Genomic DNA, 27,070 nt, shown 5'->3' on the forward strand with positions numbered 1-27,070 from the left:
TATACTCTGGGTGGGCAGTAGGAAGGTTTTTTGCACCACACTGTCCTTCAGGCTAGCTAGCAAGTTATCAGTTACTGTCAGATGACTTCCCTCTTATACAAGAGATTGTGAATGCTCGATTTGGGTTTTGGTTGGTCCAGGTCTTGTCAGCTGGTCAAGTCCACCTGTCGACCTCCAGGAAGTGTTTGATCCTATTAACATAGAGATGGGTAACCGGAAGGCACTCTGTCTAACTCTGATCAATAGTTACTTATCATGTCTGGGAACTCCTGATTGACAGATAGAATCTCTCTGTGACACACACACACACACACACACACACACACACACACACACACACACACACACACACACACACACACACACGGACAGTTTGGCTATTGGATTAATGCCACATAGATACCAGTCCCCTAATGACAGTGACCTTCTGGGAGGTCACACTTTCACAACACTGGTTGTGTTACTGGTAACCCACATTTATTGTTTATTTGACAATTCTTGAAATATAGAATTTGAGCCTCTCTTGTTAAATTTGATTTGAAGGGATTTAAAGGTGCGGTGTGTAGAATTTAGTGGCATCTAGCGGAACAGACTTGGCAGAGATGGAATATAATATTCATAAATATGTTTTCATCAGTGTATTATCACCTGAAAATAAGAATTGTTGTGTTTTTGTTACCTTAGAATGAGCCCTTTATATGTATATAGGGAGCAGATCCTCTTCCACAGAGCCTGCTATCCTGCACCGCCATGTTACAGTAGCCCAGAATGGATAAACCAAACTCTGGCTCTAGAGAGGGCGTTTCGCTTTTTTTTTTTTTTTTTTTCCGTAATTTTTGCGACCACCGTAGGTTCTCCTATACACCTGGAAGGGGAGGGTGAGAGGAGATGAGAGGTGGTTAATTTGGTTGCAATGTGCAACCTTACCACTAGATGCTGATAAATCCTACACACTGCACCTTTAAAGGTAGAATTAAGTCTTGGTGATATGAGTCGATAGCACCAAAACATTCGTCCTTACAGAGTGAGTGTCTGATTATTTTAAGCCAAGTTACTTGGTGAATGGCTGACAGGCCAAATAAACAGACTCAGCTTGAACTTTTTCTTTCTCTTCACACTTCCTTCTGTTATGTTCTTTACTGACAGGCCAAACACTTTTTTTGCCAGGGATTCAAAGACTTTTTTTTTTCCTTCTCCTCCCTCTGCAGGGCAAAGGAATATGAGACGTCAATTGAAGCAAAGACCCAGGTCCCTGACTCCCCATACAAGGCCAAGTAAGTGTTTTCCTTTTTTTATAAGTAGGAGTTTTACTTTTTTCTTCATTTTTAATGTCTTAAAAATACTCATCAAGATTTCCCAAGACACAAGTTGATATACTCAGTTTTAGGGACGCAACTAACACTTTTTTCAGAATTGATGCCAATCACATTTTGCTAGAGCCCAAGGTGATGTCTTTAAATTGCTTGTTTTGCCCAAACAACAGTCCAAAACCCAACGATAATCTATATCCTTTCATTGAAGACTAAGAGAACTAACCCATATTTGCAATGAAAGTGATTTTTTTTTTTATTTATTTATTTTTTCTTTTGGCATTTTTCCATTTATAAAAAAAAAAAAAAAGCTTGAATGAAGAATCGATTATCAAAATTGTTGCCAATTTTCAAAATCTCTCAATTAACCAATTTAATGTTTTGGCTCTATTCAAATTGTTAGTTTTGTCTGACCAGCAGAACAAAACCCAAAGATATTAAATTTACTATCATTTAAAAAAAAAAAATAGGATCAACAAGTCTAAAAACTGACTTAAATATGAATCATTATTTAATTTTCTGTCATTTAATGAACTGGTGTTTAAACAGATTTATAATAACTCTTGGCTCTTGTATGTTTAGGTTACAGCGCCTGGTGAAGGACCTGTTGAAGCAGCTGCAAGGCCAAGACAGCGGCCAGTGGGCCAACAACAAAGTGTCTGGTCTGGACAGAACCTTGGGAGAGATCTCTCGCATTTTAGAGAAACAGGTAGATACAGCAAACAGTATGATTGAATGATTTACATCTATTCTTTATGTAGTGATATATATTTTAACATTTTGGCTGTATATTAAGGACCAAATGGTTTTTATGCACCTCTACCCATACTACTTTTTAATGTAGAAAACTGGTTGGAAGTTGCCTGTTACAACATCAGGTCCTCCGCTGCTCTGCAGAGTGTGTCCTGCGTTGCTCGGCACTCTACTGAAGTCTGCTGCAGCTCACAGGTCATGCCAGCCCTTTGGCATGTCTCGTCAGTGATGAGTTGTGTTTGGCTGAAGCTCCCTCTGTCTCACCCACCCAATGTAGAGTATCGCTTACTCCAAAGCCACTTGCCTGTGGTTATTGGTTAATGAAGACCAGATTAACTGTGTTTTTATTGTGCACATGGTACCAATAGAGGAGCTTCCTAGCACGAGAGCAGGCATTGTTTCACACAACTCAGATGTCACTGGTTTAGACAATGGTAAATTGGATTTCCAGTTGAAATGCCATTAATGCACAAGACGTTATTGAACAAAGACATTTTTTTTCAGTGTTAGCTTTTTTCTTGCACTTCTTTGCAGTTGTGTAAATATATATAATTGTCAGATATAACTGCAGACATTTATAACTTTAGTTGATTTGAAACATCTGTCCCAGAGGTTTTGTTGCATGGCTTTTTTTTTTTTTTTTTTTTTTTTACAGTAAAACTCACATCAATTTGAGACTGAGAGGAGCAATTAAAACACCTGCCACCATGTTTATGATAAGGAGAATATACAGCCCACTTCCTGTAATGAGGCATAAATTTCCTGCCAAGTTGTGGTTCGCACCATCATAACATCCCACTGTGCGTGTCTGTGGGCGTGAGGATAGAGAGATTATGGTGTCCCATCAGTGACAAGGGGGACGGCTGGAGAGGCTATTAACGAATTTCCCCAGAGAGGCAAAGAAAGAGGTGGCTGCGGTGGGTGGCACGGCGTCCTGTAAGGAGAGAGGAGGAGACCAGTGTGATTTGAGTAGCTCACAAGCTGTCACTACATGAGGGCTCCTCCCCTCAGCTCCACATACTCCCAATAGGAGGTCAGAGGTCAGTGGGCCACAAGAGATGTGCTCTATTCAATGGCGGTGTCATCGGCAAAGAGGCAAATCAAGGATCTGCTGGGGTGTTTTGGCTTTGTCTCTCACCTCAGTTTAAAAACACATTTTTAAACTGTTTTGTCAAGTCCTACTCCACTAGCTTCTTACAGAAACATCCACCCCAAAGCTGTGTAGAAGCGTGATTGGCAAATGAGGCAGCCTGGGGAACACTTTCCTCTCTAATCCCTGGACAAAGTCAAATAAATAGAGTCTCCGTCAGCATGGCTGTCTGGCCCCTGAGTCACTTCAAGTCGGGACCGTTTAGATTATTTGACCTAACAAGCATCTCTCATGTCATTGACTCACCTAGAGATTTGTTTTTCTCTCTCATATCTGATTCAGTCTCCACTTTCTCTGCTAATTCCTTAGACAACACCCGACACTCCCCTCCTGCACTGCTGTTTGGGTCCCACCCCCCCTCACTCCTCCCCTGCTCTCGAGGCCGCGTATAGTCTCTGACCCCAGTCTGTTTCTCCCTCTGTGGCCTCTAATTGTTTATTCTGTGTCAAACCTGATTTTTTTTTTTTCTGTGTGATTGAGAAGAGTAATTTTCTGCTGCTCTTTTCTTTTTGTTGTAGACTTTGCTTTATTATTAAGCTCTCATATTTATATATTGCCCAAAGTGTTTACTACTGCTTTCAATTAAAGCCTGTCTAGAAAAGAGCAACGTGTATGACAGGTAAGGAACTGTCAGGAGCATGGAGCTCTGAGAACCGAAAACTGCAGACTGTATTTACATTTTCATTGTCAGCTGTCAGAGCCGACCAGTGGGACTGGTTGGAGTTGTATCTGGGGACACGGGGGTAGGAGAGGGGCAGGGTGGCAGGATAACAAGGTTTCTTGCTTGAGCCTCCAGCAGACTGACAGATACAGCCCAGATCAGCAGTGTCAGAACTTTGTCAAGCAAAGACAGCAAAAGTGGGCGGTGTACTATTTAGTTCTGTGAAGAATTTTTCAATCTTTATGAGCAAAATAATACGTTACTTCTTGGTTTTAAATATTTGTTTACAGCGTAAAGGGTTACAAAAACTGATATAGTGGATGTGCATCAATAATATGTTCTTTTTCCTTGTTTGTTTTAAGTGTTTGACCATCAACAAAGCTTTTCAAAGGCATTGGTCCTAATATTATTTTAAAGCTGCATTATTCAGCTTTAGTTTTTAGTAATTTTTTAAATTTTGCAAACTGACGGGATTAAACTATTAATCAGTTTTCATAAATGATTGGTCATTGAAGTCTTTCAACAGATAAAACTACCAAACATTTGGAAGTTATAGCTGGTACACTAATTAAGACATTGACATTTGACATTGATATTGACATTTTGTTGGTGAATAATTGGTTGATTAATTAAAAAAAAAAACAACTGATACTTTAATGGAAAATGAAAACAGTCATTAGTTACAAAACTGGTGTTATTGTATTCTCTCAATATAGACTAGTTTGTTTCCAAACAGCCTCCTTTTCGTTTCCTTGCCACAAGACCAATAGGGAGTGAAATGGTTTTAAGCTACTTGGTGTGTTAGTTACAACTAGAGGCTGTTTGTGGTTTCTGCGGCAGGTTTGATTTTGCGCCACACTGGCCTTTGATTAATCTTAGCTCATTTTATAGAATAAACACAGTTTGTAAAATTCTCCATTTCCCTGTAGGCCCTGCGTTCTCACAGCCTACTAAATCATATGCTATTATCTCTTGTAAACACACAAGTTTATACACGGCCTCACAATGTTTACTCCAACAACCTTGTTGTGGTTTACAGTTGACTTGGCCCACAGAGTTTTGTTTACCACTCTCTGGCTTTTCTATAAGGCTGTATAATGAAGAAATCCGTGTGAGGAGAGGGTGATCTGTCACACTCCTCTCACTGTTAGGTTTTTATGTGTGTCGGACTGAACTTATGACTTGAAGGTACAGATCAAAGTTGAAGCCAGTCCATAATGAACTGCCAGTTGTTGTCCATCTGTTGGTGGAGCCAAACAACTGAGGCTGTGCCCTCCTCTCCTGCTGTAATTAAAGCGTCTGTTGGGAGGAGACTGCAAAGTGCAATCTGGCTGATCTGCTGGTCTGCGGACACTGTTGCAGGAATTACCAGCTGCTGCGGCCTTCCCCATCAGCTGGTGTAACAATGGTCACCCTGGACAATAATTGGATAAGATTCCCCTTTTTGTATAATTCAGGAGCCATCCATCTCACTTGTGTCTTAATGTTCAGCCTTTGGTGGTGCCTCTCCTTTTTTTAAAAGATAAATTAGGTACTCTTGTTACTGTCTTATTGTTGTAGCTTCTGTTGGTGTGTAACCAGCCACCAACAGATTAAAACCTGAAGGAACTTTTTACATTTTGGGAAATGTATTTAATTGTTGTCTTACCCATAACCACAATATGAAATTCATCTCTGTGCTTTCACTACAGAGGTAGGTCTGGAACAGTTAGTCTACATTAAAAGGGTACTTCTTTTTAATAAAGAAATAAAGAAATATATAGGTTACATATAGTACTCCTTGTAAGTAGTAAAGCGACACTGTAAAATCTCTGCAATGACCCACTAAAAGCGAAAAAAAAAAAAAAAGTCTGAAGCTAAGCTAGTGGCTCTAAGAGGCTGTATTTGGGCATAGCAGTGCTTTGACCTAAATGCTAACGTGCTGATGTTTAGCAGCTAAAATGTTTACAATTGTCGGCCTCTTAGGTTAGAGTGTTAGCAAGCTAACATTTCCTAATTAACAGTCGATGAGACATTTCACTCAGAACCACAAATGTCAAACCTTTGATGGCGCTAGAGGAAAAGTCAGGTTCTAGACAAAGTCCGTTGGCTTCATCCTCTGGGGAACATGAATGTCTGTCAATACAACATTTCATGTATATCAATCCAGTAGTTGTTGAGATATTTCAGTCAGGACCAAAGTGGAGGACATACTGACCAATCAACTAACAGACAGACAGAACCACGCCAAATATGCTAAAAATATGCTAACAACTCCAAAACTATATTACTTACATATATGTAATTAAGGAGCCAGTTACTTCTACATCCAAGAGTCTCATGAGTTTTGTTCATAACTACAACAGTGTACAAACCTGTCGACCTTACTATGAGGACTTTTTGAGATGCTGCATGCAGTCATTTGGTCCATCTAATCATTTCCCACTGCTTCCAATCTTTGAAGAAAATGATAACTAATCTTCTAGTCTAACTTTAGGTAAGACTGCAAACAAGTGTATATTGGAGTGTTAGAGTATCCCTCTAAGTACACTGGGTGGAGGATCTTTACTGTAACTGTCTCTTACAACATAATTTGCAAATCCCTGCTAATCCTTTGAGACAAAAACATTGTTTTCATCCTTTTTTAGTTTGTATGCAAATTTAGCTTACTGTGTACATACACTGTCACTGTAATTACATACAAACATGATTCTGTTGCCCTTCTGTGGTTAGGTTTGTAGAAAAGATATATCATCGCCAGATGCTTGTTCCATTTGCTTATAAAGCAAACTGCACTAAGAACAACATTCACTGACTGCAGAGCTGTTATCAGGCAAGACAAGACTTAATTTTCTATCAGTTTGTTTTCTGTGTAATTGAATCTTCACAGTAAAACTCTGGTGCCTTTTTGTTTTCCGTGGGCCATTGCATGCATAGACCACCTAAAGATAGTATCTCAGGTAGTTTGAACTTAATCCTCTTCACCCGCATTGTTCCATCATCACAACAGATAAATCTGTCAGCAGAGCAGAAAAAACACTGACTAACCAAGCAACTCTTGTCTGGTTTTCACAGGAGACAGCCAGGACTGGGCAGGTCCCAGTTACCCCCTTTAATACCATTTGATAAGCTGCTATGAAAGAGCTGCCTTTTTTCATTTAGGCTAGAAGCTTTTAGGTAGGTGTGTTGATGGGAGGGTTAAGAGAAGGGTTAAGCGAAGCTCAGTGACTGAGACCCAATTGATTAGGCATGGAAACTGCAAGCAACTTACAGAGAGGAAGTCATAAGGAGGTGTTTTTTTTAAAACACTGCTAAGACATTTCTCATCATCTTGAATCCAAAGTCATTGCTGTGTTGGTAATGTTTTTGTTACAAACCCTAAACGATTGTTCAGTGCGTCTTCCTCAGAATCGAGGAGCAGTTACCTCAGCGGCAGGCATGAATGACAGATGAAGAGCTTATCTGTAATTTGGTAAAGCGCTTCTCTCTCAATGTGTTCAGGCTTGTTGGCAACTTCCCATCTACAGAACAAAAGCGCTGTGAAGTGGCTGGATTTTAGTGCTGTCACAGCAGTGAGGAGCCTGTAACCTCATTAGGTGGAGGAGTGACCTGCAGTGTAACACGGCCCTCTGCAGTCGTGTGAAGACGGCCCTTCATCAGCAGCTCCCCTCCAGCTCCTTTCCTCCCTGTCGACCCAGGCACAAACATGCCTGATAGCAGCGCTCGCTCCTGGCTTTGTACTTGTTGATTTATAAGATACTGTAGCAACAGCATTTGACCCACTGCCAATTACTCTAACTCTTCTCTCTTGTCATCACTGGAGGGCAGGAACTAACTATTTACATGTGTTTATAATTCTAATGCACCGGATTGATGTATTTAGTTAGTTTATCTGTATTTACTTTTTATATTGTAAGTTGACTGAGAAAAATGAACAACAAAAACACAACTTAAGAACTACAAGTAAGAAAAAAACTTTAAATTCGCATTAAGATAATGTTAAAAAATTGTATTATAAAATTAGGTGATTTAACGTTTTATGTCACCTCAAAGGAGTCCTGCCAATATCCACAGTGAACCACAGTTGCGCACCCAAGCTTACTGCTGACTGGATGTTGTTTAGATTACATCATTGTATGGAAACGTTTGGCAGTTTAGTCCATTTAAGTTCTTACTCAGTGGAGGAAGTTAAAACCGTCCTCGTCGAATGTCATCTGAGTGAGTTGCGCTTCTGTTATCGGGTATTTCCAGCTGGCTTTCATTCATGTATACGGATTAATGAAAAAATACTTGTATCAAACCTACGTATACACATAAATCAATTTTAGCACTTTTTTTTTTTACATGGGAGGAATTGTACTGCATCTTACATTTTGTATGTCTAGTTGTCAACAGTCCTGGTATTTATAATTGTCCACTGATTTATTTTATTGAATTGCAATGTGGTTTGTAACCTTTTTAAAATTATTATTTGCGTGTTGTTGGTTTTAGAGCCTTTAATTTTTTTTTTCTTCACAAAAAGAAGTAGAGAAAATAAAGGGAAATTTAAACAGAGCCAGCTGAAGCAAAGCACCATTTTGAGAAGGCACCATTTAGTTAAACACACTGTTTTAAGAAAACTCTGCTATCAGCACAAAATTTTCTGATCTACAGTGACTATAAATAAGAGAGGAGCTTGTACTGGGGTTGGATAGTGTTAAAGGTTAAAGAAAGATGTCTAAACAGAATTACATGGATCCCTGTAAATGCTGACACAACAGGTGAAGTAATGTAAGTGCGTCACCTTTCTTCCTCCAACAGATTTGATGCAATGTTGCTCAGTTTAAGTCAGATTATGGTTTTATTTATCATATCCTATCAGAATAATTGTCCTCATTTTAAAGTTATTTTAATTGCCTTGTTCTTTGTTTGGCCTAGTGGCATTTTTCTCAATTTCTCTTAGACTGGTCATCGTTGAGACCACCCTGGTGCTAACTGGAGCCTGCAGAGCATTTGCCTTCTACTGAAACTTGACTGTTGTGGGGCAGAGTCGGGTTGTGCACTTTTGAGATTAAACAGGAATACTTTAGGGATCACTTTGTTTCAGATTTCAATCCCTCGCCCCTGTAGGAGAAAGAGAGGTTCCCTCTCTGGTGAGAGCCATGTAATCCTCTGTCCAGCCTGTGGCTCATTGTCCCCTGACTGTACCTCTCTGTTTCTCTGACTCTCTCTCTCTCTCTCTGTCCTTGCCTCAACAGAACAATGCAGACCAAGTGGCCTTCCAAGTGGGCGGCGGCCTGTCGGCTCTGGAACAAATTCTGCAGGTCGTCGCTGCTGCCTCCACACCCACCGCAGTCCCTCGTATTCCTCTCAAGTGAGTGGCGTCACCAAATTGAAATGTTACATATTTCTGTGATTTAACATGTGATAAAATATAAATAATCAGTTGCTATGCTCCTCAGTTTACAGTCATGCCTCAATTCAAGTTTCTGTTTCAAACCAGCAGGGTGAGCTGTCTCTTTAGCTTATGATTGGTAGAATTGGATTTCTGAAATGCTGAACAGACTGTTTGAAACTAGAAGGATCAGACCTGCATAAACCTGTTGTTGTTGTTGTTGTTGTTGTTGTTGTTGTTGGGACCAGTGAGTGATCTTGTTGACTAGGTGGTTCAGTGTCAGGGTGGGAACAGGTCTGGAGTGAATTTCTGCATTGGTGGAAATTCCCTCTGGGCTGAAGTCTATGAATAGTTACATCTTCTGTTTTGATAAAAATCTGTCCACAGTGTTTATCTAATGTTATGTTTATTATGTTTAATGTTTATCTCTTCTTGGTTACTGCCAAGGCTGTACTCCTATACATTATGAAAACTCATATGGACAGGCATTAGTGGTGTATTTACTGGTCGAAAGAAAGATCGACTCCGTACTGTATTTCACATGTTTTTATTATTCTATGAATAGTATATAAAATCAAAGACAGAAAGCGGCTACAGCATTTATATAACTTGTAGTATACTTCAATCTCTGGCGAAAATGTAAGCAGCTTTTCATGCTCCCCATAAATCTCACTTAGGATGAGAGCTGAATTCCTTGTTGGTCGTGTACAACTACTTGGGAAGCATTTTGTATAGGTATAAATGTTAGCGGAAGTGTTAAATGTTAACAGTGTTCATTTTTGCATTTCTGGTTCTCACAAAACAGCATTTCTTTTGCAAACCTGAAAGACAGAAATAACTGCGTCATCCATATTGTTTAATGTGGACTCTGTTCTATATTCGCAAGGCCTCAAACAGCTGTTACATTTTGTCTTACCAATGACTTCTCTTTGACTGTATCCTTTCACTGACCTCACTGACAACATACTTCTTTATTTCCTATTTGTGATTTCTTGCAATTGCATAAAGTGAGTGAGCTAATCTCAACTAACCTACTTTATCACTGTTTATAGTTGCTTCATCTCAATAAATACTCTCAAAATGTATTAATGAGTAACAGCGCTGCCGCTTCTAGAAACAGAGAGCATTTCCATTTCAGTAATCAATTTGTGTTCATTCTTCTCTCTCGAAACACAAAAAGCACATGTGCTCCATCTATCATTTAGAGTGCAGAGTATTTTTGAGTTGTGAGTCTGGCGTTCGCTTTGCCTGCCAGTAGATAACCTCAGAGAGGCTGCCATACTCACTAGTGGGACTCTGTAATGGACTAGAATGGCCTTGCTCTCCCATTCATTAGCATTTACTGGTCTCTGAATCTCTGCTAATGGACAAATGCTTCTTATATTTATAAGGCTTTTAAAGGGCATCACATGTATATTGATTTTTTTTTTTTTTTTTTTTGTACTCTCTCTCCCTCAATCATTGTAATCTGTGGGAATTTCAAGCAGACTTCTGAATTGAATGAAATGTTATTAACTTAAATGGAGACACTGTCTTCTTGTACACAGCGTTTGTTTACTGAGTATTTTTTGCACTTACGTGCATGATGATGTGGTAGTTTATATACACACACAATACCGCCTTGGCTTTTAAGACATCTTCTTGATATACTGTAGTACAGAAACAGGAGGTGAGGATTAGGCCTATGTGTTTTTATCTTCTGTGTACCGGTCCAGTCAATGTGTGGGGTGAGTTATGAATTATGATAAATAAATGGTCTTGAATTAGCTCTTCTTTCATAACCAAACCTTTCCCATTGCTAAACAGGTTACTCTGCAAAGAGTTTAACACCAGCATGAGATTAACAGCAGTCACTCAGACACGCTTCAGTATGTCCGAGGCCTTGCAGGATATTTTCAGAATCGTGCTTGATTCCTGCGTTCTTCAGCTTGCCTGTCAGTTAGTCCTGTGCTGCTATCACTGCTGGACCCTTGAGAGCTTTGCCAGCTGTTAGCAGAGAGCTGAACCGGAGATAAGCCCCTGATGAACACAATCAATCCAGCCCAATGGAGACATTCACCCTGACCACATATATACAATATGTTCTGTGGTGTAGATTGAAATAGCTTGATTTGTAGCTTGTAAGTGTACCTTAATACACGTATTATAAAAGCACCAACTGTGTATACAGACAAAACACTTTTATTAATCCACATGCAGGGACAGTTATACACAAACAAATCTTACTGAGTCATTTTTTCTGTTTTGAAAACCATATTAAATGCAGGAGAGCTCACATTTCGACCTTGTGATTTAGCTCAGTCAGGTCAGTGCAGTCAGAAGCTTGTGAAGAGACGCAACACAAGGACGCAGCCCGGCTGTCTACTTATCACTATCCGTCATCTGGATGGCTGTGTGGCCTAATGGGCTGCTATACAGACGCTAGGCCCAGAGTGCGCTACATTATCTGTTTACAGTGATGCTGCTGTATTGATCACCTCCTCCTACCAGATAAACAGAGTGATTTACAAAAAAAGGCAGCTGCAGAGATGGTCCTGCCATATCTCTCCCCAGGGAGACTGATTCCATCTTGTTACCGTTACATTAATGAGCTAATTCTTCTACGAGGCTCTGCTAATGTCCTAGTGTAACCCTGTGGTCACTGGAATGTCTAGATCAGGGCTTATGCAGCCACTGACATTAACTTCAGCCAGAGAGATGATATCTCACAAAATGTACAACAACATCCCAAATGTTAGCATGTAGTTTTTCATTAACAAAGTGTTTTTTACTATATTAATTTTACTATATGATATATATTAATTATATCTGCATCTTACTGTTAAGTAGAGCAATTAATTGTTATTTTCACTATTGATAAATGTGCCGATTATTTTTCTTGATTAATCAACTAACCATTTGATCTATAAGATGTGTCGATTTCTCATAATCCAAATTGACATCTTCACATTGTTATTTTGTGCAAAGTAACAGTTCATAACCAAAAGATATTCCAGTCACTGTGGTAGGAGACTAAGAAAACCCATTCCCATGTGGGAGTGGGTCCAGCATTATCAAAATAGTTGCAGGTTAATTTTGATCAATTTATCAACTAATTGTTTCAGGTTTATTATTAAAGTGACTTTAATATATGTGGTGTTGTACTGTGTGAAGCACCAGTTGTGCTTGGTGGACATGAAGTAAGCGAACATTAAACATTAAATAGAAGCTTTAAAGGATTGTAGAATCTTACCCATCATACCCGTAGCATATATCATCACTATAATGTAGCTGTAGTCGCTTATAACTGTTTCACTAGTAAGGGACAAATAAAGATAGTGACCAATTATTGTTTTTGCTTCAGTTGTGGGGGTGCATGCCTGTTTTTGTACCTGTTTGTGTTTTGGAAAACTGCAAATGATCAGTACAATCCAAAACCAAGGTCAAAGATGACAAGAATTATTTTTAATACAATAATGGATAGCTACACAGTGCAGGTAATAAATGGATTGTCCTTCTGTCTTCCAATAGGGGTCACTGGAGAGAGGAGAGGAAGAAAGACTTACTGTATGTACTGCTTGTAATTGTCTCAGCAGTACAGTATCTGCCTATACACAACTTATGCTTTGACAAACCAAATGATGAAAAGAACAGAGATGCTGGCCTACGATATTTGGCCTGCAAAAAATTATTTTAAAGGTTTATATGTTAATGTGTTTGTCATACAGTAGGTTGACCATTTTAATTGCCTTAAAAAGACGAATAGAGCTATTATGGTAACTGGAACAGGTAATCTCCAGAGAGGGATTTAGGAGTCCTTGGACATGCGTGTTAACCCAATTTGTCTTTCTACCTCTCACATGACCTGACCTGGTGTATCCTGTGAAATCAGACCCTGCTACTTGTGGTTTTATTTCAGGATGTTTTCTACCATTTGTGTGTGTCTGTGTGTGTGTGCATGCACTCATGCTCATGAGCGTGATGCTGTGTGACGGCTCATCAGATTTCCCTCCCCCCGCTTTATACCTGGCCAGTGTGGCACAACAGCCAGAGTAGATATCTTGGAAGCACTCAGGGTATCGGAGAGATCAACAGCAGAATCAAATTAAATGTCATTTAGATAGCAGTGAATGAAGGGATTGTTTGACAGCACAAGGAAATGGATTTGCTCCTCACCTTTTATTTTGGCTTAGGATTCTTTTTCTTCCCCTGAACACAAATTTACCCTGTTTAAGAGGCAGGGACTCAACCTGATCTGGAAGTTGGTCAGATTTCTGCAGCGTTGCTCCAGTCAGGCTTGACTGCGCACATAGGAAACGCACAGAGAGGGCGAGAAATGTGAGACTCAGGTTGAAGAGCACAGATCTCAGGGTAGATAATGCAAGGCAGTGACAAAAAGCATAAAGAGCCTTTTAAATGCTTGTTGTCCTGTTGTTAGCTGTTTATTTTTTTATGTTGAAAAATGGAGAAAATCCATAACCAGACATCTCCCTGCTAAAGAAACTGTGTTTATCTTGTTTTTTTTTGCATCTCATTTAGGATGGAAAATTAACCAGACATTGAAATCTTGATTCTTTTTAAGCCATATTCTCACTTCCAGGCATAGTTGGTTGTCTTTTTCTGTCAGCTTTTGGGGTATACATTGAACTTGGTGTTTTAATATATTAGTTTAAATGCAGAGGTCAGTCGTCCCCCCCCCCCCCAAGCCTCCACCTTATCATGTTTAGGCCCGTTGGCCACCCAGGCTGAGCCCCAGAGAGCTACAGGGGGGTGAAACGGGATCAGGTGTGCTCCATCCCTCTACCTCTTGGCCTCATTTCTCTATAGATGTGAATAGCTCCACAGGTAAAATGGTATTCCCTGGCTGGGTGAGGTTAAGCTGTTTAGTGTAGGTGTGCAGATTACACCCCTCATTATTTGCATCTCACTTTCTCCCTCCATCTCCAGTTTTTATCAGTCAGATTCCAGGGGTTAGTTTACCAGTTAAAACTTGCAACAATAGTTTATGGCTCCTATTTTCCGAGCAGAATTGTTGTAGGAGTGATAATAGCTTGAAGGTGGAGATGGATAGTGGCTGTGGTCATTTCGGGGAAAATGTGAAGAACAATCAGAACCCCATAATGGTGTAAGTGGAGGAATGTTGTCTGCTTAGATATACTGGCACACATCAGTCCTCACAAAGTTTTTGTGCAACATGAGACAAGGTGGTGTGGCACTTCACCAAATTGTTCCTCAGAATCTTTGGCTGGAGCTGTCATGGAGGGGTATTGAGATAGTGAGATTCCCAAAGAGGGCGGACTATCAGGTGTCATGCTCATCAAGCTCAATTAGGTGGGAGGAAACCAAAGACAGATCACTGTGATGGTTCATTGTACAAGCTGGTGTAAGGGCATAACTCAACCATGTCTTTGACAGGCTCCTCATTTGTTCAGAGATGACCAAAGACAAGCCTGATTAGCTGTGTTACAAAGCAATTGCATGCTCATTACATGAGCAGTTGAGTGAGTCGATTGTTAAGCCAGAGGGCCAGATCTGTATCGCCAGGGGTGAAGTGATTTTAATTAGAATATGCTAGTCAGGTCAGAGGAGAGAGAATACAGCCATGCCTTGCATCAAATTAATTAAAAAAACAATTTCACAGTTGTGTATTACTACTTGTAAATATTTGTCTTTTTTATAACGTTTTCTTTTAAAAAATATTGTATTCTGCCTTGTTTATACTAATTTTTGACTCAAGTGAAAACCATGATGTGCATTGTGCTATGCATATATTCATTATACTTTGAGAGCTAACTGCTAACGTCAGCTTTTTAACATGCTCACTTTGACAATGTTAACATGCTAATGTTTAGCAGGTATAATGTTTACAATGATCACTATCTTCATCTACATCTTAGGCTCATGGGAATGTCATTAGTTTTGCAATTGTTATGTCATAAACCAAATTATTGGCCAAATTAAGTGTGATGCCACTAGATGAAAAGATAAGGCATCACAAAGTTATTACAATTAATCCTGAAGGGAACATTAATTTATAAACCACATCTCATGGCAGTCCAGTAGTTTTTGAGACATTTCACACACAAAAAAAGACAAATGTAAACATGGTGGTACTAGAGGAAAAGTCAAGCGATCATTAAAGTCAGGCTACATTATCGGGACACCACAGATATCTGTTCCAAATTTTATGGCAATCCATTCTATAATTGTAGAGATATTTCACAAAAAGTTAAAAAAATAAATAAATAAAAGCCATCTGCTGTTGGCACCAGAAGTAAAATCAGCTTCACCAAATCACCAAAGACAGTAGGATTCATCCACTGGGGACCACAAATGCATAAATATTTAGAAGACACCTGTGCTTCTTAACAAGACTTGTCTCACCGACACCAGGATGAAGTGAAACATTTTGCACAGCCTCACCAATCCTCTGATCTAAGACATCCCTAAATCCTAATGAGAAGTTCAGAGTACAAAGTAGATGACTACTTTTTTCATAAGTCACAGTCCTGTTTGTATGTCTGCACTCCAAGGAGGACTGAAGCTTTTCTACAATAAATGCAACAGTGAAATAATATATAAATGATAAATGCAACTGTTTCCCAGGTATACTTTGTTGTATAAAATTCATGCAACTTATTTGGCAGGAAGAAAACACAAAATCTCAGTTGTCATAGGTGTAACCTCAATGCTACCATTCACCAAGATGAACTTTATCTTGATGTCCTGTAACAACTCTTTGACAGTAATCAAGTCAGTCCTGCCTAGTCATTTTATCTCTGATAGGTTATATGATATCCCTATTACTATGCACTACTTAACTCAACAGGGACACGATCTTAAACACCATGATGGTGTCTTAAGGCACATAAAGTAACTCTTGTCCTTTGGGGGAATGTGCGTAGCAGCTACCACAGTTTAAGCTGTGGGAAACATGTAATTATACAATAGTTTTTGAGATGAAAAGTATTTGAGTTGTCGTTTTGGTATTTCTGTTCTAAATAGCAGTGGCACAGAAGCAGATATTTGTCCCGTGTTCATTTGGGAATTGTAGTCATGAAGCTGGATGGCTGCACGCAGAGCATAGTTTGGTTGGGTTCTCATGTTACCTCACCTCTTGCTCCACACAGGCTGCTCAATCAGTGCACTTAACCATTATGGCTTAATGTTTTCCACTGTCTTTATGCTTTAATAAAATTACTGCCAATGTAGCTGCCATACAAGACAGTAGCCATTTTTCTGGAGTTTCTTTTTTTTAAGTGTTCTGTTATTGTTTTCAGGTGGACAGAAGTAAGTTTTGATGTCAGATTTGGACACTGTCCGATCGCTGAAAGTATAATGTTTTACACATTATCACCACATTCCATGTTTGACAGCTTTACGCTGCACTGTCAATAATGATACGGCGAAACGGCTGATCTGCCCACTAGCAAATGCAGAGCAAAGAATAGAGGAAGTTATTGACAGACTCGGGTCTGCCTCAGCCTAATCTATTTTCCTTTACTATGCCAGCGTGGTTTGACCGAAAACGCACAGCAGATGTGAAGGTTTCGGTAGATATCAAAATGTTTACCAGTTGAAATAAACATGGCCTACTTTAGGCAATGGAGAGGCAGATTCCATTCTTCCAGCAAGCAGATAGGACACGCCATTCCGCCAATGGCTAAAATATACAGTTGTCAGAAAATATTAACTGATGAAACGGAGGAGAGGGGGAGTAGCAGTCACAGCAGAACGATTGGTCAGTTATCTGAGGCATTAATCTTCTCTGGGGCTTGTTTTAGAGCAGACATAATACAGCGCTGGCTGCTGCCTGGGGCTGCCTGGCGGCTGTGAGGAGCTGCTGAGAGGAATAGTTTTATCTCTCCAGCGGAAATGCTGCAGCATCTCAGCCAAGATGGGACTGAGATTGCGCCCAGCTCCTCTGAAGGTGGCTCTAGTGAGGGGAGTCTCCGCATAAGTAGCTGATATGAGTGTTTTATTCCTCAAATCGGCTTCCTTTCTCGCGCTGTCAGTGAGATATGCTTTTGACTTGTGAAGACAAACTACACCCTTAAGGAACCACAAATACAGGAGAGTGTGTTTGGTTTCCTGATGACTGCAGATAGTCTTGTCAGTGCCCAGGGCTACTCATTTACATCCCAGTAGTGGTGTTTCTTTAACAAATCGCAAGGAGAGTAGCAGCCCGCCTTGAGGTGTTTTTCTTCCTCCTTTTTTCTTAATTTGTGATTAATAATAGTTTCTCATCTGTCCGTGCTAGATCTCTCTGTGCTGCTGTAAATACCTACTACCTGGCATGTTCCTGCTGCCCTCTCAACTGCTCCTATGTGCTGTTTAGCAACAAGATTGCGCTCCTCATGGACCTGCTGCTGCACCAGCTAACAGTAAGTCAATGCACCCCAGCAAATGACTGAAACCTAATTCACCATGAAATACAGAATGTTTCATAAATGATGCAAAGAGACTGAATGTGTTTTAATTAGTTTGTGCCAAAAGCATTATTTCAATTTGTATGAAGTACAGTAAATGAAAAGTAGATGCTGAATATGTTTGGCTGCAAGGTGTTCAAAACATGATAAAATTAACTTCCAACTTTCCAACGTAGCCACATATAAACTTTGTCTCCTTTTTTGTTTTGCTTTAAATTCATCTGTTGACATACAGTGCTGTGAAAACTGGGAAAGCTCTGCCTTTTTTGCTGGTGTCTGCTCCTGCCACAGTGTTAATGAAAGACAGAGCAAGACACCAGCCAGCAAGTAACAAACCATTGCCCAACCGCTCCGCAGATGCCTCCTGACTGAGGGAATGTGAGAGCACAGTCAGTCAGGCAGGCAGTCAGGCAGGCTGCATTGCGGCGACATGTCAGCCCCATATCCTTCAGCACTCTGTAAGAAGGGCTGTAAACATCAGCCCACTCCAAACATCTAACGGTGGCGGCTAGCTGGGGCCGCCTACACTCACAACACAGACAGGACAAGGCACAGGCACTGGGTTGTGGTACATGCATGAACTCTACTGGGGCTTCCTTCTCCAGTGCCGAGTTCCAATCCAAAGCAGTCATATTTCCTCAGGGCACACAGGGAGAGGTTAGCCTGTATGCTTCAGTTTATATAAAACATATCCCAGCAGCTGCTCTGCTGACTGACATATCCAACAGCACTGCAGGAGACAATCTGACTTTTCTCTATGTGTACACTGAGATTATTGGCCTGAACAATTATTCATGCTCCTTTTCACTCCTCTTTAATGAGTTGTGATTTAATTTACAACTCAAAAAATGTATTAATATTTTCACATACGCATTGCATTTGTTATTGTGTTTAGTAGTTTGACTGTGTGTACGCATGTGCACATCTATGTGCTGGTATGCGTGTGTGTGAGCAATAGAGTAAGGCCATGGGGGTTGTGCTGCCATATGAGCATGTCCCCTTTTAATTAGATTTGTGGAGAATGTCGGTGGATTTACCTATGCTGTCAGCATTCACCCCAACCATTAGACCAAATGAGAAGGTTTTACCTTTGCATGGTTCTGCACGTTGAACAGCAGCACTATATTTTAAACCTAGAGCTCTGCCTCTATTTTCTAGAAGTTTAGCTAGAAATACAGATGAGGGAAAAGCTCTTCTGACTACGCTGTTGAATTTCGTTTTTTTTATCTGGGCTCCCATCTTGTCAGCATGTAGCTGGTTCATAGTACATCTTAACCTGTTAACACCAGCTTTTTTTGTCACTTGTGTGGCTGAGGATATATCGCAAACGGCTATCTCATTATTGTAAGATTAAGATGATAAATAGTAACTCACTAAAGTGCACAATGTAAAGCAATGAAAAGCCTTTTGCTAAACTAAAACAGGGCATGTATAGTTTGCTGTCCATTCACTCATAGTTCATGCTAAGGCTAAATTGACCTGTCTCCTGCAGTCTCAGTGTCAGTATTTATTGAAGGATCAGAGAAAGGAGCACATGAAGCTAATTTATCAATATACATTTAGGGATTGTACCTTGTGATAACAGTCTTTTTTTTTTTTTTTAATTCTCACAGCTTTATGTCCCAGATGAGGACAAGTCCATTTTTGGGCGCAGTGTGAACAAACAGGTCTTTGAAGGTTTGACCACAGGCCTGTTGCAGACCATAGCTACCATCCTGGGGTCCCTGTGGCCACATATCTCTGAGTCTGGACAAGGCGAAAACACATGGATTTCCTCCCCAGATGCCAAGGTCAAGAGCTCTGCCATAGACTCCTTCAACACTCGTACACAAGACCTAATCAGGTATTTTCTTTGTACAACTCTCACACTGCTCTCCTCCTCCTCCTCCTCCTTCATGGCACCTCTTTTTTTTTTTCAATCTACGACCTTTTTACCTTCTTTAGTACATCCCTCCTCTGCTCCTCTTCTGCTCCTCTTCACTGGGTTGAGAGTTGGTCAACCTCTGATTTCCTCAACAGCATGCCCCATGTAAAGAATAGGCTGACGAAATGTCAGATCTCTTGGAAATGGTCCAACTGGTGTCTTGTTAGAATGGGAGTAGTGTGAGAATGAGCGTGTATGCTGGCATCTTTCCAGCTTTTACTTTTTCCACACATTCAGCACCACATTTCAAGTAAGATCAGTTTCTAGGGGGGGCACAAAGTAGCATAAACAAAGAGCACTTCCAAAGCTTTGAAAGGTCCCCTTGAACCTGGCGTTCGAGCTAGCCGTGTGGGTCTGGACTGTAGGAGTCGGGCTGTGTTGGAGAAATGTAGGCTATGAGGAAAGGCAGGCCCGGCCTGATGAAGCCGTGTGGAAGAGTGCAGTCTTTCCACCATCCCTCCCACAAGCCATGATTCATCTGGTCGGAGCAGCTGCACAGGCCCACCACTCTCATCCACTGACCTAGTCGTAACCCTGGAGACAGGGGAGGGCCTGAGAAAAATGGTGTCGTCAGACTGGTAATCCCAAGTACGAGCAGAAGATTTACCTCAACTGCCTTGTATAATGTATATGCTAGTGAGGAAGGACAAAAGATCAAAACATTTTTAGCTTTTGCAACGCTCTCCCATTATGCCAACCTATATATCACATAGAAAGGAGATCACCATTTCCTTTGCTCTCATTACCAGTTCCTCAGTTTGCCTTTCAGTGCTTTTAGCCCCCTATCATTGTCAGAAATGTTTTCAATTCATGTTCATATGATAAGACGCAAAGTGGCAAGTGTGACCACCAAGCAGGTTGTTAAACAGAGAGCAGGCACTGAACAAAGCAGTCAGTGTGAGGATAGATCCTTTCAACCTACATAAAGCTGTGGAAGAGGATCAAGTCAAAACAATGGAACTTGGTTCAAGTGTCAAATGACCTGCAGTGGAGTTTGAAAAACGGCATAATCACCTGTTTTTAGAGGCCTTTAGTGAGTGACAGTTCTAACAAAAAAGGTATGCGAAAGAAGCGACGAGTCAAGGCAATGATAAGATGAAGAACAGTGGCTTCACAGTGACCTCGTCAGCCACTTGGAAGCCGTGATTGGCAGCTGTACTGCTCTCTAGCTTTATTTTGTAAGCCGTTGGTGCCTGAGCTGAGCCCAAAGGTTCAGGCATACCGGAGCTGTAAGAAGATGGCTCCAGGTCAGCAGACTGTTAAGGGCCCAGAGCTGGGCTGGCACAGGGGCCACAGCAGCCTTCTAATGACACTATTAGCTGTGATTTGTGGCTGAAAGACTACAGGGAACATGATCATGAGACCTGTCATTGGCAAAGACAAATTGGAGATATCACAGTAATAGCAGTGGGTGAAGGGCTTAGGTGAGGTATCGGCTTTCAACTGCAGGGCCATTGGAAGTATGCACAGTAAAGGCTTTTGTTTGCTTGGGTGAGATTAGTTTTTTTTTTTTTTTTTTTTTTTTTTTTAAACAAAGGAAGTCTCCCAAGGTAAATTTGTCTTACCATTTAAGGAAAATGCTTCTAACCACTGTATGTATTTGTCTCTTCTTCTGTTTCTCGCAGCTACGTAGTAAACATGGGTTTGATTGACAAGCTTTACGGGTGCTTCCTGTCGGTCCAAGCTCCTGTAGACGAGCACCCCAAGATGTCTTCTTTCCTCCAGCAAGCGTCAGCTCTGTTGCACAGCATGTGCAAGCTGTGCTTTGTCGTAACCGGACGGTGAGCATGTCTGTTACTCTGTTATACACATAAAACACCCCTGCTATCTTTTTATCTCCCCTGACACACACACACACCTCTGTGTGTCTAATGACAGAGAGTGAGTCACTGTCAGTTTTTTAATGTCACAAGGATCCATAAAGACTGGGCCCATGGTTACTCAAACAAAGACTACGGTTCCTCTGCAATCAGCCAGCAGGTCGTTTACTCCAGCCAGCTAGCTGGCTAAGCTGTCGTTACTGCAGATAGAGATAGGCATCTACTTGACCCGGCGCTCTGTCACTCACCATAAACCTTAGCCTACAGCGTGGGGGGAGCCCACCCACGTGTGCTATGGTGACCTCAACTCAGAGAGGTTCAGTGGCGCCGCTGACAGAGGCTAAGCACACAGTCACACTGAGGGACATCAGCACCACAACTCCTCACTTGAAAGGAAAAGAAATGCTGACCATAGTAGTGAGGCCAGCTTTGATGTCATTACACTAGAACAAACTTTATGCATAATTGTCATGCTCAATCTGTAGCAATTTTAGTCTTTTTTTTTTTTTTTCTATACCAACCTCACTTCTTTGCACTTGACAGTCCATCACTCACAGAACTTGTCGTTGCGTCTTCACTGTCACCCAGTGTGCTGCTGTAGCTTGCCAGCTGCAAGGTGCTGCTACAACACTGAACAGCTGCCTCACACTGGCATGGTAGAGGACAGCTTACACCATGTTTGCTACTGAATATCTGTGAGAAAACTTGTCATCAGATATCGCAGGTATAATGAGACCAATGTCAAGATCAATACAGCAGCCAATGAGCTCTGTTCTGCCAAGATTCTCTGTGTGTCATATAGAAGAATGCTCAGTGGGCTTGTAGAATATTTTGGCCATGCCAGTTGCTGTGTCAGGGGATTATAATGGCATTTGGAGGCTGTGTTCTTGCCTAGCAACATATTTCACACAGAGCCTGTTGGCTAACATCAAGTATCAGCATGCACTGTAGGTTCCATCCAGAGGTCACACACCCTCCATTCTACATGGCTGCAAATCATAGCTGGTGCTGCTGCAGTAGTCTTAAATTGTCCCTCTGTACTAGCTGTGAGTTTTTCCATGGAGCCTTCTGCATTGCGACTGTGAAGATGCCATTATTGCATTAATTACTTTTAACTTTTTTCTTGCATTTTCAGTTTGTTGGTTTTTTTTAAAGATCAAATGAATTGCTAATTGTGTGGCCCAGTTAATCCTGCAGGCACTGATATGATTTAAAAATAATTGAATTGTATTCTGTTTTTAAAATGTTGTATCTGTTCATCTTTTCTGATTTGGTTTTTCACCTAAATTCTAGTCTTTTTAAGCTTTCAGCTTTCAACTCTTGCTAGAAGTTTATCTATAAAGAGAAACTCTCTCTTGCACTAATGCCAAAGGGGAATTAAATCATTGGTGATGTTTTTGGCTTACTGAATGGAGCCTTTTCTCTGTACTGTCAAGCTTGTATTGAAAGAAAGTCGGTACCTCCTCTTTTTAACCAGCATTATACCTGGCTTTGTTGTTAAATATGGCTTCATCCATCAGGGTGGCATCTTGTTGAAGCCAAACAAACATATCACTTTGAATCAAATATGCTGGAGAACTAATCACCTTGTCAGGAGGCTCAATACAATCTGCCAGCTTGGAAGTCGCTGCCATGAGCTTCACGTCATGGCATTACTATGTTTACTGTAGCTGGAGTGGGAGCGGTAGGACAGTCTTGAATCTTGAAGGTCCCACTCTTCAGCTACAACCAAACTGGCCGACGGTACATTTTAGTAATTGAGTCGCAAATTTAGACAAAAGCAACTGTGATCCAACATGTCGAAATGCAGCATATTTTGAACTTGAGGCTCTTTTCTCAAGCAGGGAATACAGTAGCACTAACGGGGGTAGTATCTTTTATCCAAAGGGAAAGTCATCTCTAAGCTCTTGTCTGCTGAGTAAATCTAGAAGCCACTGAGGTCTAGAATTATTTTTTTTTGGTGTTGCTTGATCATATATTTCCCCTCTCGTCCTCCTCAGTGCTCCCACTATATTCGACAATAAGCGGCAGGACCCGACTGGATTGACGGCCCTGCTGCAGTCCACAGACCTGGTTGGAGTGGTGCACACCCTGTATTGTATCCTGTTGCACAGTTTCTCACCAGAGTCTGCATCCCAGAGTCAGGAACCCTACGGCCCTGGGGTCATCCAGGTGGCTTTGCAAGGCATCCGCTTCCTCAACAGTTTTGCCCTGCTTGACCTATCCACCTTCCAGGTATCCACATTAATAGTATATTGTTTTCACTTTTTGCAAATTAAAAAATATACAGATCCAGCACAATTTGCATGTTAGATAAAGGTCTTTATTTCTTTTTCAGCAGCTCTGCATCTGACGGAGCATGTTTTCTGTATTGTAAATTCTATACATACTGTGTAAAATGATTTTCACAATACATGGTTTGCTGAAACAGTTGGTGACTTGGTATTAATTTATTGGTATTAGAGTAATTTAAGGACTTGTACCTAATCACTAACAGCAGGATATCATAAAGATGCCCACAAATATTTAATTATTGTCCCTGGATTTAATAAATCTGTATACATAATCAGATTGATGCTAGTTACTTTGTTAAGAGCTATTAGAAGAGGAGTTACTCTCCTCAGGACAAAGCTGACCCGTGGACATAAACATAGTTGCCCTTTGACCCCAGGTCAGTTGCTGGGGTCAAACAAAGCCCGGTGGGTCAGCAGTAAGGATGGAGCGCGAGTGATTAGCACTGTATGCAGGGCCGTACATTACCCACCCAGAAGAGGAGAGGGCGACAGCTTCACTGTGCCAAGTCACCACGTAGACGGAAAGGCACAAGAGCAAGCGAGAATGCTGTTAATTATTTTAATGTCTTGTGGTAATTACTTTGAAGCAGCTTCCTCTCACTGGCCAGCCACATTTGGGCAACTCAAAACAGCTGGAATGAAAGCATTTCACTGCCAGAGTTTTATGAACATTTTAAATAATGTTTCTTTTTTGGGGGGGTGGGTGGGGGGGAGCTGGGAGTTGTAATCACCTTGTGTTTCACATTACCTCACAGCACAGGCTAATACGTATCACAGTGGATGGATGATGAGAATCCGGGCAGTAAACTCACTCTGCTGCCGCATCAGCCTCCAGTAATATGTTTAGAAAAGGTTTTTAAAAGGGGCAAATGCAGTATAAATAATTGGGTTTTACAGTGGTTGCATTTTGGCAGAATATGCTGCAATAAGTCTGCACTCCTCAAAAATAAGTATGAAAAGAGGATTCATACCAGAAATGCCAAGGTTTTCCTCCTTGCTTTGTGGTTTCCCTGTTTGTCTTTTCGAATTTTATTTATTTAATTAAATGAACTCGCTTTTGTTCCACGTGAAAGCTGCTAAACATGATGCAATGATTTTGATGGATATGTTGCCTGCATTCAAAGGTTATGAGGCCTGAAAATATAATTTAACTGTTTATGGATGTTACAATGCTAACATGCTCAAACTTCCAGTGGGATTGTGATGATCTTATGGTGCTTTGTCACACTGACATGTTTAATAAATACTGTCTGTGAAGTGCTCCTAGCATCTCATTTGTGAGCGAGTTTGGGGTGTTTTATGTTGGGACCCCGTCTGAGTTGCTTATACTCTTACACCATGTATGTTTCCACCAGCAAAACATATATAATGTTTTATTACTTTGCATTGTTATTGCTTCGCGGTCTTTGTTATCACAGTCGCAGTAATTTCTGTTTAATTTACTACGATACACACTGACACGCTTCGTCTGTGATCTTTCAGTCTGTTTTAGGAGCCGAGGGCCTGTCTCTTGCTTTCCGACATGTTGTCAGCTCCCTGCTCTGGTACTGTACCCAGCATTCCTCTGAAGAGTTGCTCCACGAAGTCATCATCTGTGTGGGATACTTCACCGTCAACCACCCTGACAACCAGGTAACGCAGCTTGAACCTACACTGCACAGCAATGACTTCATGATTTTCAGTTCAAAAAAATTAAACCTCTCCAAACCAAATATATATTTAGTTTCAGTTGTAGGTTGTAACTAACAATTTTTTTTGTTAGGAATTCTGCCAATATTTTTTATTTTTTTAAATTCCATTCAATTTGTAACAGGGGTCAGCAATCGGGTTCAACCATGAGCCAAATTTTTGTTTGTTTGTTTTTCCCTCAGCATTATTCCACAGGCGCAGTGGAGATGCAAGCTAATGTTTTCAATATATTTTGTATTTCAATATGTTGAGTGTTATTTTAATTCATTTAAGAATGAAATTGATTCATAAAGATGTTTGTTTTTAGGAATGCATATGAGGACAGATAGATGAGGGCTATCAGACATAATGCATTTTATGTTAATAATAATTTTCATACCACAGGAAATAACAAAAGTTATGACAGATTCATCATTTTTATTAGCAAATGAGGTGCTATCTCTTTTTGTCTATATTTACCTTTGTCAGACCAACAATAAAAAAAAAATAAAAATTAGGTTGTTTTTTTTTGAATACTTGATATTTGAAAAGGTTCTTTCATATCACATATTGTCATAAATTCCTTTTCTGTCAATCGACTAATTATTTAATTGTTTCAGCACAAGTTACTTTTTGCCTTCAGTTGTCTGTTGAGGCAGCATACTTTAGTAATTACTATTTTTCCTCTCATGTATTATTTGTCAGAAAAACGTTGTAGTTTTGTAATTGTAACAAAAAGCACCCGTTTAAAGATTCATGCCTTGGCACCTTCCTGCCTGTGGTCTGTGTGTCGTCTATTGTCCCACAGAGTGACCCATTGTTCCCTCCTGGTAAAGCAAGGCAGCATGCTGGCCTCGGTGATACAACTTCTTAGGGACTTCTATGGAAGTGAGCAGGATGTGATGGAGCAGACCTGGCTGCTGTGTAATTGGCTGTCATGCATGGCCCGTCTACCGGGCCCCTGATTAGCCATGCTACAGTTGGCTGGGCTCTGATTGTGTTAAGCCTGACCCACACGCAGGCAGCAGCCACAGCTTCAGTCTCAAACCTCTGATATGTGATTTATCTCCTCACAGTCGCAGTCAACCCCCATCGCAACAATTTATAGGCTGATTACTGATTCTAATTTGCCAGATTTTTCACTTCTAATTAAAAGGATTCACCTCAACTATATGGCACTTAAGCTCTCCTCTGTGTACTTATCCAATTTAATTATTCTGATGTATAGAATTAGCATTCTGCTGGTCATTGTAGAGCCAATTAGCATATTAAATTGAATAATTCAATGAGGACTGATGATTAAATTAAGCGAGTGACAGATGATTTGTCTTTGTCCACAGCAACATTGACAGAGCAGCCATGTCTGACTGTATTTGGCAAAAAAAAAAAAAAAAACATTTGCATGTAGCTTATTTGGTGAAAAATCATTATTGGGCCAATAAGAAAGTTTTGAGAAACAACAAAAAAAAAATATTCCTACCTTACTTCAGGGGTTTAAGAATTTAGTTTAAAAAATATATGTTTGACTCTAGATTGTCAAGAAACAAGATCCCACACAACCCACTCACAGAGTTGATCTTTACCAGTGGTCCAGTTCCTGGAACGCGTCCATTCAGTTCCGCACCAAGATGGATGCGTTAAGGAGAATATTTAGAGCAGCTTGAGCTTTTCTCAAGCTAATGTAAGCATTGGCAGAACACAAAAGCGGCCCGACCCCAGGCCTGTGCGG

At 40.6% G+C, this 27,070-nt stretch overlaps 1 protein-coding gene across 3 annotated transcripts in view; it reads left to right on the forward strand.

The window, feature by feature from the left end:
- The window catches only part of scaper (S-phase cyclin A-associated protein in the ER), a 58,351-nt gene that overhangs the window by 24,563 nt on the left and 6,718 nt on the right, over positions 1 to 27,070 (forward strand). For all 3 annotated transcript variants that reach the window (XM_067589760.1, XM_067589762.1, XM_067589761.1), the window contains 8 exons: positions 1,209 to 1,274; positions 1,893 to 2,019; positions 9,091 to 9,206; positions 17,467 to 17,590; positions 19,249 to 19,478; positions 21,185 to 21,340; positions 23,380 to 23,614; positions 25,156 to 25,305. In XM_067589760.1, the coding sequence (XP_067445861.1) occupies positions 1,209 to 1,274; positions 1,893 to 2,019; positions 9,091 to 9,206; positions 17,467 to 17,590; positions 19,249 to 19,478; positions 21,185 to 21,340; positions 23,380 to 23,614; positions 25,156 to 25,305 (1,204 nt within the window). The remainder of the gene's footprint in view (positions 1 to 1,208; positions 1,275 to 1,892; positions 2,020 to 9,090; positions 9,207 to 17,466; positions 17,591 to 19,248; positions 19,479 to 21,184; positions 21,341 to 23,379; positions 23,615 to 25,155; positions 25,306 to 27,070) is intronic.

Source organism: Thunnus thynnus, chromosome 5, assembly GCF_963924715.1.
Source record: "Thunnus thynnus chromosome 5, fThuThy2.1, whole genome shotgun sequence".
NCBI lineage: Eukaryota > Metazoa > Chordata > Actinopteri > Scombriformes > Scombridae > Thunnus > Thunnus thynnus.